General features: G+C 39.7%; 1 protein-coding gene across 1 annotated transcript in view; it reads left to right on the top strand.

Moving 5' to 3' along the window:
* The first annotated feature begins 3,791 nt into the window (after positions 1–3,791).
* Positions 3,792–16,121, top strand: part of MRPL3 (mitochondrial ribosomal protein L3) — a 31,263-nt gene continuing 18,933 nt past the window's right edge. Inside the window, exons 1-6 of the mRNA XM_084508460.1 lie at positions 3,792–3,916; positions 4,766–4,944; positions 5,975–6,066; positions 6,886–6,984; positions 10,787–10,886; positions 12,139–12,199. Coding sequence (XP_084364586.1) covers positions 3,849–3,916; positions 4,766–4,944; positions 5,975–6,066; positions 6,886–6,984; positions 10,787–10,886; positions 12,139–12,199 — 599 coding nt within the window. The 5' untranslated portion in view covers positions 3,792–3,848. The remainder of the gene's footprint in view (positions 3,917–4,765; positions 4,945–5,974; positions 6,067–6,885; positions 6,985–10,786; positions 10,887–12,138; positions 12,200–16,121) is intronic.

The following is a 16,121-nucleotide window of genomic DNA, read 5'->3' as shown; positions in this document are numbered from 1 at the left end:
ACATCTCTAGTTTCTTGTTCCCATTTCCCCCCTTTTTTCTTTCCTATTCTCAGAAGGAGCATAATAAATTTTTTCTACTGTTAAAGCACATGACTGAAAAAATCAATGGCTCCATGTTCTTTGCTCTTCATATCTTTTTTTGCAATCCTGGGCAAGTTGTTTAACTTTTCTGTACATCAGATTCCTCATCTGTACGATGAAGATCACTGCCATGTATTCATGAATATCTCTTAATAGTACTGGGGGAGTTTTGTATTTGAAACATGATTTAAGTTCCTCAGAGGCATGGTGGTGCTCTTCCAACATAAAGGATATTGCTTTACCCTGGCATGCATTTAGGGTTCTAAAGGGCAGCTGAGGAGGGGCTAGCCTTTACTGTTTGCCAGACTGAAGGAAAATAATAGAAAATTTTCAGCAAGACAACTAGAAAACTGAGAAATTGTTCTTCTGGTACATACAATCCTCAGCTAAATTATTTGTGAAGTGTTCATGGTTGCATGGAATTGGGCAGTTGCAGCTTGTCCTAAGCAGAGGTGTTGCAAGGAGCTTTTATAATGCAGCACCACACAAAATGCAGTGATTAAGGGGTGGTTTCAATGGTTATTGCGTGCTGAGCTAGATAACCCATCAGTCATTTTCACGTATGTAGATGGTCTATATAAGTGTCCCAAGAGAATCACAGTTGCTGCAGATCTTTCTGTTTGAAATCCGTGTTATAAATGCAGTCTGCTTAAAACCAAATCATCATCAGTGGTGAAATAGATCAGCAATCCTGCACCAGCCCTCAAAGTAATTGAAAGGACACTTCTATGATATTGAAAACTCAATTGGAAATCTTCTTCAATCTATATAGACTCCAGCATGCCAAACAAACACATAATAGTGTGGTGAGATGATGTAGGAAAATGCACAGAAGATAAAACTAGTCATATGGTAAAGGATTTCTAATGAGGCTCTGAATGTTATTTTCATTGCTCCAGGTTACTCAGTGCAATAAGATAGTATGGGCTTTGTGCATAGTAATATCTTTAAATATATGAATATATCACTGAAATGGCTTTTTTCCTGTTTTTTTTTCTAGTTAGGGCTTAGAAAGGCCATTCTCCCTTTAGGCTTAACTGTGGTCATTTCTCTTGTAGATATTTTATGCAAATTTAAACTTCTACTGACTTTTGATGGATCATTTCAAATTCTGAAAACTCCTTTATAATAAATTATACATTGTCCTTTTGAGGTAATTGATGATATAAAATATCTTCTCTGCCTACTGCATTCCTGCCTTCCTTTTTATTGTTACTCAAATCCAATTCAATATCCCAAAGTCTCAGAATACTCAAAAGATATTCATCATCCCTATTAGCTCAAAATATATTAACATCCATAATTCTTGAGCTAGATACTGAGCTGAGTTACATTTTTAGTTATGTAGGGTAAACTAAGTCTATTAATAAAAAGAAAAAAAGTGTTAATACACCGCTAATTGCTTATTATGGTAAGGTAAAACCTATCCATGTAAAATTCTTACTGTGATCAGCAATATCGTATTCGATAGCATTTGATGAAAGAGTCTACAGGTATGAGAAGAAAATTAAATATTAATAATTGTACACCTTTAAAACACGTCTTTTACTTTAGTCTGCACATATCAAAGTTACACAACTGATGACAGCCAAAAGGTCTACAGTTTCACCTGTCTGAAAGCCAGCCAAAAGTGGGCTAAGCCAAGGCTTGCTCCAGGTTGCAGAGGTGACACGGCAACAAATGCACAGGTGGAAGGCCCTGGCTCTGAGCAGATGTGCCCAACAGAGCCCTACAAGTCCGCAGCACCCAACTGCATCCCATAGGTTTACCTACCCATGGGGTGTTGTGATGGAAGGTCATCTGGCTTATCGAGCCTCAATATTCTACTGCAGTAAAATGGTTGCTGATGAGTTAGAACAGAGCTGCCTCCTTCAGCACAGCTCTCCGGCTGCACAAACAGAACATGGCTTACCCCCAGGAAGCACCCAACTGCTTATTCAGTGAACTTTCTCACCTGGGATTGTGGGTCTTGCAGTCACACCTAGTGTGCAAATATAAACATATCTCCATCCTTTCCAGAGTGAAAGAGGCACAGTACATACTCCCTTTACGGCTAAGTGGCATGGACATCATGTAACATCAGTACATTTACATTAACATTTCTTGGAATAGAAGGGATAAGCTGGAGGACTCCTGAGATAAGGTTACACTTATTAGGTTGTTTTTTCCCCCTTAACTTACAGGAAGTGCCATTTGCTACAGGGAAAATACAGTTTATCACACCATCCAACCTCCTTGGCTTGTAGATCTTGTACCTGCAGCCCTGGGCTGAGAAGGGGGAGTCGCATGTCAGTGGAGGATATTCCTGGAGTCAGAGAGCTCTGCGGGTGGTACTGGTCAGGCCAGCAGCCCATTTGGTTGTAACATCCACTGCAAACCTTTAGCTGGCTGCACTCAGCCCCACTTTCTGTTTTCCCCATTTCATTGCACAGCTAGGGAGCTCCCCAGCACAGACCAGGTGAAACCTAGGTGCCTTCTCTCTTGTGGAGGTTGCCAGTTCAAAAGTGGTGCTTCCATTTCCTCGGTCCTGCAGTTCTGAGGACTGCTCGAGGCAGCAGACTAGCAGGGAAAGTTATTTTGTAATGGGCACTCTTTCTTTCTCTTCCTTCTTCAAAAACGTGTTAGTAATTCCTGCTGCTGAAAGAATTTTACACTGTGCTCAGGAGGCACTTGAATTCTCGTCCCACTGATTACTGTGCAGGCAGTTTGCCATCTGATTGCCCTTCCCACACACAAATTGACAGAGTCAAATTCTTGTTTATCATCATGAAAAAGAGAAAAGAAAAAAAAAAAATGTTTTGATATTGCATCATGTCCAAAAGAAGGTGAAAAGAAGTACAGCATTAAACTTTTTCTCTCCAGAAACATATTACTTGCGAATTGCTGGCACATGAAATCCTCAGCCACTTCAGCTGTGCAGCATGCTAGATAAGAAAAGCACCAAACCGTGGCAGCAAGGCTAGTGAGCATCGAGGGAGCCCTCTTCTCTGGCTGCAAACATCCATCATGACTCGGCAGTCACTTAATCTTGCTGTGTGCCTTGGTTCCCCGACTTTAAAATGGGGATAAATAGTATTTTGCTACTCCCTGGGGACTTTGGTAGGGTGGGCACCACTGTAGGGTTGTCACAGTGCTTAGAAATTGGGAAGAGATTGAGACCCCTCACTCCTGCTGGCATAGAAGTCTTTGTCGGAGCAAAGGTACTGACATGAGGTACTGGTGGGCCCCACTAGGACACACAAATTTAGCAGTACCCCTGTGGGGTTGATGCTTTTGATGCCAGGGAGAGAAGGGGAAGACCCAGTGGTCCCTGTGTCGGTGCAGATGAGCAGTTGGCTTCAGGGAGGGGGACACCAGCGGGACGGGGTGCCTGGGGGATGTGCTTCTGCTCACACTGCCTGCCTTGGAGGAGGGCAAGAAGTAAACACAAGGGCAGGAAATCAAGCGTGAACGCTGTGGGTGGTTTTCTGGGTCAGAGTTATGGGGGCGAACGCCAAATTTCTGCCACACACACCCAGCCGGGCGCACACAGACACCACAGCGGCGAAGCAAAGCGGGGACACAGGCTTAAAAAAAAAGGAACCCAGGCGGGACAGCAGCTGGCAACGGCGACTGATGCCGCTTCCCCTCGGCTCCCGGCCTCACACGGGCAGCCCGGAGCTGACAGGAGCCGCAGCGGCCCCGCCCCGCCCAGCGCCTCCCGCCCGCCATCTGCCTTCCGCGGCGGCCCGGAAGGGTTTGGGCGCGGGGCGGGGCGGGGCGGCGGCATGGCGGGCTGGGCGCTGCTGGCCCGCCTCGGGGCCCGGCTCAGGGCGGCGGGGGCGGCCGGACACAGGTAGCGGGGACGGGCGGTATTGGGGGGGAGGTTGGGGCAGGGGAGGGTGGCTGCGGCTCTGGGGGTCGCCGCAGCTCCGGCCGCCGATTAAGTTATCGTTATCTTTGCGACTGTGCTGGTGGCTGGGGATTTTGGCGTGCTTTGGGGTTATGGCGGTGCAGCTGGGCTGCTGCAGGTGCTCAGCAGCGAGCCTGGCACGGGGGAGTTGTCCCCAGTCCCTCTGTCCTGCCTCCTGCTCACAGCAGCGTGGCCAGCACAGAGGTGGTGCGGCCCCTCTGGGACCCTGTGCCAGCATCTGGCTGTCCTCAGGCTGAGCACATCTTCCTTGCCCTAAATCAAAACCTCTTTATTTGGTTTATACTTTCATTTCATTTAATCTTTCATTCTTCTGCCTTTGCCTCAGTAAGCGTGGCCTGGCGCTGTCTTGTCAGTGACCTCCTTGTAGGTATTGGAAAGGTCAAGTCTTTGCCCACAGAGCTAAAGACAGGGTGATAATAGCTGTCCTTGATTTCCTGACCAGCCCATACAGACTGGCAGCTTTGCCCTTGAGCGTTGTCAGCTGCACCCTCCCGTTCAGTTTTATTCACAATCACCCACTCATAAGGTCATTGATAAAGATATTAAACAGGATAAGCCATCACACAGCTTCTTATGAAACTCTGCGTGTAGTTGGTAGAGTGACAATGGTTGGTGGTGGTTGAATAGCTTACTACGGTAATTTCAGTCTTTGTGACAATACACTGTATTACATAATGATATAATCTTGTAGTATGTACATTGCAAACGTACATGTTACGAGTCACTATTCGAACTGATCAGACACTTGAACTTTTTCCCCTCACTGGAAAGGGGGCAGCTGGGCCCTGTAGCCAGGCATGGCAACGATGCAACGTGGTGGCACGAGCATCTTTCTGAAGAGAACGTCCAGTTCCTCAAGAGGACAACTGCGGAGGAATACAAAGCACAGACGGCCAGCAAGCTCTGCCCTCTGAAGGATGAGCCATGGCCACTGAATGAGTGGAAACCAGGTAAGAAAGCCTCTCATCTGAAATAACTACAATTATGATGAAATTATCGTTGTTGCATTCAGTAACACTGGGGTTCTGTCTTACATTTCCCTCTTTGCTGCTACCTCAGTCACCTTGCCCTCTGCAAGGAACAAAATGCTTGTTACAATTTCTGTCCTCATCCATGAGGAAGTTCTCATGGATTTGCAGACTGTATCGCGTTGTTGTTTAATGTCAGATATTGTGCCCCTTTTAAAGAGTCAAAAATTAATGTGTTCTAGTCCATAAGACTTTGGAATCACTGAATAGAATTGGGATGTATTCTGCAACAGGTTTTTCTTCAGCCCAGCAATATTTACAAGAACACTTTCAAGTTCATGTATTTTACATTCTAGGAGGTCTTTTTGATGGGTCCTTTTTTCATTTTGTTGGCATTGAGTGGCACTGACCAGGTGCTGACTAGGACTGAATGAATGCTAAGTTTTCACAAAGTTAAGAACTTGTTTTAAATGCTTTTTTAGAGAACTGATATATAATGTTTACTTTACTAGGAAGTGTGTTGGATTTTTCAAACTTTGAAGTATTTATTCTTTATTTGAAGTGTTCTATTTTTCAAGCTCTGGGCTGTCAGAGGCCAGAATTGACAGGGTGCTTTTGCTGTACGGTTACAGTGTCAAAAATATGCAAAGGTTGGGATAGGAGAAACCTACAACAGAAGACTTTAATAGTTGTTTTGGTTCTAGGATTCTGCATGGGTGTCATGATTTCACAAAAGAATGAGTCTGAAGCATAGATCTTAATGATGAACTGGTTTGCATGCTCTATCAAACAGAACTGGAACAAACAGAACTTTACTGCTAATAGGATTAAAAGCAATGAACAGGTTATTTCCAGCCCACCCACAGCGAGTCAGCGATGTTTTCTCTCCATCCTCAGCTCCTTAGGAAAGGTCTGAGTTGATGAGACTTTGCAGGGAGTTCTGTAGGTTATGAGATAGATTCTTTCAAATATTAAGCATGGAGTTGCATCTGTCTTTCCTTCCGACCTACAGATTCCGTCAGAGTTGGCGTTGTTGCAGTGAAACTGGGAATGATGCCAATATGGACCAAGTCAGGAAAGAAACACGCTGTCACGCTACTTAAGGTGAAATAAATCATGTAGAATTTCATCCCCTTTACTGTATTCAGATCATTAACCAGAAGTTTCAGGCAGAAGTGAAATTTATCATTTTACATAGCAGGAAATTACTTTAAAACCAATCTTTCAGCCCTGCATAGCACTCTGTGCCTATTCTGTTTATTTGCTAAACTTTCTAGAAGTGGTCTGTCTTCTGCCTTGAGTATTCAAGTGCTGCAGAACTGTAGGCAGTATGCCTTGCCCAGGGAAGATGGGAAGACAACGTAAAGTTGGGTTTTGCTCCCCAGCTTTTCTTTTTTTGTCATGTGCAGGCACTTTGGGATTAGCTTCACTCCGGTTGCCGAGCCTTTGTATGCTTGAAGCTATTTCTTTGTATTCTCTGGCAGATGTTCACTGTGGTGAAGCTCTTTTGCTCACCTTTTGCTGCCACGTGACAAACAGGGACTGTAAAGACACCAGGTTTACAGGGTGGGGGAGTTGGAGTCCGAAATGTAGTCTCATTGTATGCTTTGCAGCTACATGCTGCAGGGGTTTTGCACATTTTGCTTGTAAAAGATAGCTATAAGAGTTCATTCAATTTCTAGAGTATTCTTGAAAATACAGTTTAGGAGTATTTTTTTCTAAGATAAGCCTTTGATTGAGAGAAGAGTGTCTGTGGTAAAGGGGTAACATACAGTCCTATCTGCACCAAATCTTGTCTGTATCTTTGTGAATACAAATGAAACAGACTGGCTTTGTTTGACTTGTCTTGACAGTACCTTACTAGGTACTCAAGCAGGTGTGCACAGTTTATACTTAAGTAATCACTATTCCTTTTTTCTTAAGGTGCAAGACTGTCACGTTTTAAGGTACATTTCAAAGGAAGAATCAGAAGGAAAAACAGCTAAGCTGATTGTTGGAGGAAAAAACGTATCTCCGTTTTTTGTAAGTGAACTGCTTTGGGTGTTTCTGTTAGAGAAGTTGTTTCTCTTGTGGTTACAGCACAACAGCAACATGAACAGAGTATTTTGGAACTGATCTTTTGTCACATCCATCCTTGATTGTTTCCCTACTGCTAGTCTTGATTTTTGGTTAAGAGAAGAGCAAGAACAACTGCTTGAATTTCTTGTCCTTTGGTTCCCCAGGAAAGCTGTGGGTTTAGGAAGTTGCTGTGATGAGCAGTGTCCTGTACTGGTAAGAGTCTGAAGGGCTTTTAGCTGTGTTCCCATGTCTGTGGAGGGACAATGGAAGACAAACATCTTAGTGACGTGCTGTAAATTCATTCAGTTTCATAACTTGTTTAGATGACAGTGTTCTATATCTTACTCTTCCATACCATTTTATTAGATCTGGTTGTAATTCTTCCACAAGTCTCTTGAGATTGATAATTTGCATACAGTTTTACTGACGAAAGAGTTCAAGACCAGTTTTCAGGAAGATGGCTTCGTGATTGTAGCTCATCAACAGTGATGTCAAAACCACTCACTTGTTTAGACACCCCAAATGCCTGATGTGGAATTCCCAGCCACCTTCAATGGCTGTGGCTGTCTAGCAGAGCTGTCACTCCTGACAAGGAAAATTGAATTATAGATCAAAGCAGGAGCAAAGCTTTCCCTCAAAGGATTGCAGTTTTGTGATCCATTATTTCTATAAAGTATCACTTTTCATTTCTTGCAATATCCTGAGACTGACTTGTTTGATTTAAGCAAGAAAAAATAGGGCTCGTGATTATTAACCAGATTATCTCAGTTTGTGATTTCGGTCTTTCAAGGACACACATTTCCTTTTTTTTTTTTTTTTTTTTCAAACAGAAGGTTTTCCCAGAGCCTCTATATGAGTACTTGTCTGTGCTTTAGGGGAGGTGAGGGAGTTGGAGCTTTTTCATTTAGTAAATGGTAAATGTTGGCTTTTACGGGGTATTCTAGTGATTTCTTTTTTGAACAGGCTCATACTTTTAGGTGTCTTCCTTTCATTCAGTGCATTTATGCCATATTTTACCATCATTGCATCTGTTTTTTTGTGTCATTTTGGCCCATTTCTATTTTCCAATGGTGACATCTTTCCTGGAGAAATTACATTAGTGTTTTTTCTTTACTGTAGCCTTGGTTTAAGATGTGCAACAATCATAAGAATCTAGTAATCTTCAAGTTTTATTTTGCTCATTAGACCTCACACAATGAATCTTTTAATGACAGTGATGTTAGTAGTGATTCTTTGATTGTCAGAGTCAAAATGTACAATGAACAAGGAGAAATAGAAACTACATATAAAAGAACTAATGATTCAAGGGCTTTTTTAGCAATTTGCACTATGTCAATGCTTCTCTTGCATATAACTTTTTCCAAGTTAGCACCTGTTAATTTGGTTGAACTTAGGCTTATTTTAATAAAGAAATTGACTAAATATCCTTGGGCAAATCCATGGTGAGGACCTAGCCTAGAACAGAGCTCTGTGTTACCATCATCTCTGTATAAGCTACGTAGTTTCCAAGAAAGAATTTGGCATACAGTTTCTGCACAATTTTACTTGCCAAGGCACCAGCAAGTGATGTGTTTTTCTGGCTTAGCTCAGGTTTGAATCCATGCTTTCCTATGTTATCAGTCTTTTTATGTGTTTCATTCCTTTCTGAAGTATCCAAATAGGAGAATTAAAAGAGAGCTGAAAGATGCTGTATTGTATTAGCGTTGTAAGCAGTTTATCTTCTGTTAATTCCTCGTAGGAACACCTGTCTTCCTCAGATTCCTCACAGCTACTGATTTTTTAATGAATTCAGTCTAGTGATTCCCTCAGTAATTTTACTAACAAAGAGTAACTCCTGTATTTGAGTGTCAAATTGCTTTTTTAAGAAAAACGTATTTACATCTTACATCAGCAATATTTTTTTTTCTTTTTAGCTCGATGTCAGCCCATTACGAGTTGACAGAGGTTTTTCATGATTTTTAATACAAGATTATTCTCCAAAGCACTACTCTGTCAGTGCTATAACAGTTTTTGTAAAAATATTTTCTTTCCTTAAGTAAGAGCATATTGATCATTTTCCTATAATGAAGATATTGTTGGTCTTTTTAAAAATCAGAACATCTGAGAATTTGTTTAATATTCTCTTCAGCATTGCCTTGTAGGAAGGTTTTAGAAAAACTGCAGTGTTTTGTTAGTAGAAATACATCTCTGTGACTTTACTGCTTGAGGAAACCTTGTTGCTGAAGTAGAATGGTGAAAGGCTATTGTAGGGTGTTTTTGAGGAATAAGGGATTTTCACCCTTTGGTTTTCATCTACTTTTCTTCAACTGTGGTAGCTCTTCCCAGGCACTCCTGCAGAGCCCAGAGCTCCTCTCGATGTTGTCCAAGGAGGCAGTTTTACACAGTAGTGGAAATAAAGGGTGGATGTGAAGGCATTTATAGAGGGGGAGTCTGCTTTATTTTTCGTCCAAATGTATGGCACTACAGTTTAGTGCAGCTGTCTCACTGATGCCTCAAATTTTTCCATTTTTTTGGGAGATTTTGTATTTAATTGAAGAACTTTTATTTAAAAAAAATGTTATTTGAAGTCTTTTGTACTGTGAAATCAAGTTAACAAATCACTTAATAATAATAATAAAGAAATAACCTTCAAAGACTCTATATCCATGTTTCCTCCTCAAGTAAGGACAGATCCATAAAGATAATAGTTGTGTGTCTAAGTCAGAGATGCTACTTCTTGCTTCCTCATTCTTAAGAAAACTTCCTCTCATAACACTTTTTTTTTTTTTTTTTTACGTTTTTTTAAAACAAGGGCAAGAACAGCATGCATATTTTCTAAATAAACTAAATGTTTTAAAGGCTTTCAGATTATTTTGTCTAAAAATGCAAAGTTTTTTTTGTTGTTGTTTGAGAGAGAATTTCACAGAACAGTTGAGAAGTGAACCTTGGAGATGCGACTACCCAAGTGTGACAGTATTGTCAGATGCTTAAATTGCTTTCTAGAAGTCATTTGAAGAAAAATCAGCTGCATCACTTTTTCCTGCAGCCTCAGTTTTCCTGTACTTCTGTTTCCATTGGCGGGATTTTCTTAGTGGTCAGCTGCGCTGTGAATTGTCTCATTTAAAATAGCTGAGAACTGTTTTTTTTTTTTTTAAAGTGTTTTTTAATGTTATGTGAGGGTTGTGAGCTTCCTAAATAAGGGCTCTTCTTTTTCAACAGCGCTTTGGCACTGAGTGTGCTTGCTGTATCTTAAAAACATATGAATTGTAAACTTGTTCTTTATCCTTTTTCCCTTTTAGTCCATTGAAGCTAGATTCTCTTCTGTAGAAGTTTCTGCAAGACTGGGCTTTATTGGTCTGGTTTTGTTAAATGGAACAAATGTTATTTATGGTGCTGTGGAACTAAGTCATTAGCAGCTTTGAAAAGGGAAAAATGCTTTTAAATGATTATGAAACTTTTTTCAAGAGTTAAACTGATGAAAAACACATATTTTATGTACATTCTAAATGACTGCTTGCTTTCTTGTGATCTTGGAAATCTTCATCTCTCTTGTCTATATGATGTAATTAGGGTAATTACTTGACAGAAAATAAAATGCAGACCTGGGAATTTTAAATTAATTTTATAGAGTTAAAATGCTACTCTCGAGATAAAAATGTAGTATGCTATGTCTGAGTGATGTTGACAGTCTGTAAAATCACTTTCTGTGCTACGCTGATCACAGAGTATTTTAAAATAACTTTGTTATGCTTTTTTTTTTTTTTTTTATGGCTATGCTTTGTTACAGAAATCAGAGGCAGCAATGGAAATTTTTAAAGAAGCTGGAGTACCACGGAAGCAGAAAGTTACAGCGTTTAATGTAACAGATGATGCCATAATTAAACCAGGTAGTCTTTTTGATTTACTGAACATTATATGCATAGTTAATGCCTGCTGCTTCTTCTAGATCTAAACCAAGTAAAGTTGATTTAATTCTTGTTTTGCCCTGAACTTGCTGAATTCTTATTTTTTTTTCACTGAACACAAATAAGCTTTAAATGTGGCTGCCTGTTGTCATATATGATGCTTTTTTTCTGGCAGTTTGCAAAGTAAAACACGTAACAAATGTCCTCGCTGAAAATCAGTATCAGAAGTTAAGAGACTTAATTAAAAAGTTCTTTGTTTTTAGGTGTTAGTAGCTTTTGTATATAGGCTGCTTTTATTTTGTACTTTTCTGACAGTTAACTGTCAATATTTTGACATGAGTTATATATGGTAGGAGATTCTAACGTCTTGCATCTTCGTTTGATATTAGAGAAGGCTCCTGCAAGAGGTTTTAAGACAGTGTGGTAACTGATAAAAATAAAGTCTGATGTGTGGAAGGAGTATGGGCTAATTAATTGAAGCAAAAACTAGAGATGTAGCAGAACTGCAGATTTTCAACAAAATGATATTTATTGAAAACAATAAAAGAGCATATATTTTGTCCATAGCATGCTTCATTTACCTCATATTATATCAGTTGCTTGCTGCTAACAGGCACGTTACCCCAGGTTTGTATGGATCATACAAACAACATTAAATAATATGAGGAATTTATGCTTGAGACGAGACTCAGATGAGTGATGTCCCTGACGTATGGCAGCATTACTTCTACTAAAAAGTAGTGTCTGGGTAATTCCCTGCGCTTGTAGTTCTATCTTCTGTCTTTAGTTTGGAAACACTCTGTCTTAACGAAGAGGAAGCATTGTACAATTTTTTTTTTTTCATTTAAAAAAAATCCACTTCGTGAGGTTCTATTAGATACAGGGGGAGCATGGTTCTGTTTTCTTGCCAAGTTTGTTTATTGTGAGTGCCTTAAGTAATAAAGTATTTTGGGCTTTGTTTCTTTCAGTGTCTGGATCGTTTCTAAGTAGAGCCCAAACTCTTTTTTCCAACGCATTTCAAATTGGGCTAGTAACTGAGCAATGTGAATAAGTTGCAATTTCAGAGTCTAGTTTAGTCATCGAGATCTATAAATAAGAACAAATAACATTTGTATAAAAAAACAAAAGTTGCTTTCCTTCCTGTGACTGCAGTCTACTCTGAATGGTAATGACTGGAGAGTGATTTGAGGATTTTGGCACTTATTTAAATGTGATCTGTCCTCTTCTTTTGCAGGTACTCCGCTGTACGCCGCTCACTTCCGCCCAGGGCAGTTTGTGGATGTTACTGCAAAAACGTAGGTTCCCAGCATTTTAATGCATATGGCTTCTCTTTCAAATAGACTAGTTGACTTACCTTTTTTTTTTTTTTTTTTGTCCTCTGCTTTGGCTGGAGAAGAGCTTTATGGGTATCAAAAGCTGAAATACAGCTGCAAGGGGAGGGGCGGAATCTTGAAATCTGCTCATTGGATCGAAAATATCAGATTATCTTCCTTTGAGGCTCTTCTATTTCAATGTTGTTGGTAAACAAACTCTGTTAGGGCTGTGGTTGTCTGTTGTTCACACATGATTATCATTGGAGCACTTGATATACGGCTTGAGAAAGAGGTGCTCGGGCTTAGCACAAGTCAGGAAGTCTATAATGTGCCTGTGGTATGTGGAAGCAAGGAATAAATGCTGAAGGGCCTCAGCTCTCAGAAAAGCTGTTTAATTTTGATTTGAGGAAGAGATGAATCATGATGACAGCAGAGCAAAAAATAAAATAAAATTAGAGAATACATTTAGCAAGACAATAGAACTGTCAAGTTCCTGTATTGTTTTCTCTCGTATTTCAGCTCATCTCGTTTGCCAGCAACTGCTGATACCTTTCACTTTACCGTGGGAGGAATGATTTCCTCTTGGACTACTGCGAATGCCAGATTAGGGCTCAAGTGGTAGAGGGTGTCAAAAGAGGAGCTGGCATCTTGCCACGGAGACTCGTCATGCCTCATTTGTTACGTGCATGATTTCTACTGCCCAAGAGAGTTGAGAACTCCTTATCTCCGTCTTTTAGTGAAGTGTAGTTTGGTTGCCTTGTGCTACCAAGATAATGTTCTCCATTTGATGTTTAATTTTTCGTGTAATGGAGATAATACCAAAATGGCTTTGTTGAAATACCATCCATTGTAATTGTCTCATGTGTCATAGTTACAAATGTCTGATATTTTTCACAGGGCTCTGCATGTAGGGGGAAATGTACCACAGCAGTACAGCAGAATAGTCAGCTCCAACATAGCTCCACCTGAAAACACTTATAAATGCATCTGATTTGGAACAGGAGGTCAAGGACTGGAATTAGTGTTTTTCTATGTTGAATGTGCTTATGTAAGACTTCAACCTGGTGTATTATTCATTCAACTTCTAAATTGTGTTTAATGAACAGCCTATGAGAGACAGCAGCTTGTCTGTAAAGCTAAGTACCGCATAATCAGGAGTACAGGCATTTCCTGCAGAGAGAGTGTCACACTTTGTTAATGCAGAAGATCCCTGTTCTTGTAGAAGTACTTCCAAGTACCAGGAAAGTTTGTTGGCAGTTGAATAGATACTGGTAAGCAGCCATAGGGTATCGATTTGTATCTTGCAATGTGTATTTGAAGTAGTAGCAAGCTGAGAACGGTCTGGGTTCCTGGCTGTATTTGGTGAATCCATCCCATCTTCTAAATCAGTATTTTTAATCTGTGTGGACAATCCCAGTTTGGAAATTACCTATTTGTACCACCGATTTTAGTAGTATATTGCATATGATGCTGAGGTACAGGTGCCTAGTATAAAAGGAGAAGAAAAAAATCTTAAACAAAAGGGACGTCGGGATTTTCTTCATCATATTTTTTTCCTGTTAATATGATCCCCTAATCATCCCAGTCTTTCTAGATCTGATTTTATTTTTAAACCTTTTTCTGTGCTTTATTCTCATTCTGGTTACTGCTTTTTTTTTTTTTTTCCTTAACTACCAATTTTTTGGAACACTGCATTTATCATTACATTACCTTAATTCTTGGGCAATAATTAAATTATTTGCGTGCACTCCAGTTTTTCTGTGGATCTTTTAATTTATTCCATGCAATTTTGTGCAGTGTTGCTTAGTCCCATACTTGGTGGAGTTTTGTTTCTAATTATTTTTCAAAGTACCATATACATCATTCTTTGTTACTGTACATGTAAAAAATACAGCTTTCACGATGTCACAAAAACATCCAAGAAATGCTTTGGTGAAGGGTAAACAAGTTACCTAGGAGTGATTTACAGCATTGGGGTATAGCATTTGGGTTGCACTTTGGGAAAGAGATGAGAACATACTTCATGTTAAACTTATGTTCTGAACCACACTGAAAAGGAGCCAGCTTCCACCTGCTGAAGAAAGAGGGAACCTGTGGAGGTTTGGTCTGCTGGCTGATATTAGCCTTTGTGTATTACTTTTAAGAGTTGTATTGAAGCCATGGGGACATCTTGAAAAGCAACATAAGAGTATTACACTGAGTCATAGCAGGGAGCAACTTCCATTTTCCTGATTTAAACTGTTATGGACTTAAAAGTCAATAATTCCTAAAATGTTCTATCGCTGCTAGTAAAGTTTTTAGAAATATTTTTACGTGAATGTGTTCTTCAAATTTTTAAGATTATCAGGAAACTTGTTTTATCAGAGAAAACAACAAAGTGTGCAATGCTGGAAATCGTATAAATAATAAAGACTTGGTTAGTATCTTGATTAGACTTGGATAATAAAATGTCGGGTGTTTTTTTGTTTGTTTTTCTTAGGACTATCTGCTTTTAAACTTTCATTGGAAATGCATTTGCCTGTCTTTTGAAATATTTTGATTCATTTATTCCTGTGAAGAAAAACACACAGAAAGAAGAAGGGTCAGTTAGAGATGTGTACAGTTTGCTTTTATTTGAAGTTGCTTATTTTGTTCAGCACAATATGCATGGCTTTTACAACACTGACAGTAGACAGTGTGTCTGCAAGCTGCCGGTTTTGTTTAGTGCTGATTTTTTCCTTAATACTCATTTTCAGCAATTTAAAAGTCCAGTCCTTAAATTTCATAGCTATTTTTAATTATAAGACTTGCCCTTTGTTTTCAGAGGTATGTTTCAAATATGTCTGAAAGTTTAGGCAGCCAAAATGTGAGGATGGGAGGAGGTGGGACTGTGCTTTGCATGGCAGCCTGAATGCTGGATGGAGCTTGAGTTGTAGTTGACTACATCTCAAAAGAAAGTAGACTTTCTGCCACTTCGTGGCCTGTTTTCATGAACATTTCAGGAAACCAATGAAGTGTCAGAAATGTTGCCTCTCCAAAGAAAAAGCCAATGGTAGTTGTCTTTGAAATGTGCAAGTGGTAATTCTGTTGTGCTTAGTGGCTTCTTTGAGCTTTGCTAGGCTAACAGACTAATCTGAGCCTGAAAGTACACTTTACAGTTGTCTGAAATTATTTGGCTAAGTAGTTGGGATATTTTATTTTTCCTCTACAGTATCTAAGTGATCGTCCTTTAAATGAGCTAAATTTGAAAAGTTAATAGCAAACTGAAGTGTGGTTTAATTACAGTGCTTTATTTCAGTAGTTCTCTAAATGATGGTTGGCTCATTAGCTACTGGCATTTTGCTTCTGTCAAACCTGGAAATTGAGGTTTTGTACAAAATTGTGTGGTTGACTTGAACAGCTGCTTTCCAGCAGGTGAGACCAGAACTACTGTGTCTAATTAAACTCTTAATTCCTCAGAATGATTATTTTCATTTCATTTAATGCTTATGTTAGTTTTGCATATGCTTGATTGTTGCCTGTGGTTCCTTTATGGGACCCAGGTAATCATGCTTCAATGGAGCTAAGTAAAGTAAGTGACTAAATTCCATGTATTACAGAAAAGTGGTGTTATGTCTATACATATCTAGTCTGCTAAAGATAGACCTGATGCGTGCTTGTTCAGATATTGTGTTTAATGTTGCCGTGGTCAGAACAAAATTGGAGTCCTTGAGTCAAGCCAAGACAAGAGGTAGTAGATGTCTTATCAAGAAATCTCAACAGTATAAGTAGGATGACAAATGTTATACTTTAATGTAGGCTCTTGGTAGCCATCTCTCAGATACTGCACATGTGACTTGATTCTTTCAGACTAGAGTCTAGACATTAATTCTGTTTAATGGTTCTGGATTGAGGTCCTACTGTGACAAACCATAATGTTTTGAAA

The sequence above is a fragment of the Aythya ferina genome (genome assembly GCF_964211825.1).
Source record: "Aythya ferina genome assembly, chromosome: 2".
Classification (NCBI taxonomy): Eukaryota; Metazoa; Chordata; class Aves; order Anseriformes; family Anatidae; genus Aythya; species Aythya ferina.
This window is presented reverse-complemented; position numbering and strand designations above follow the sequence as displayed.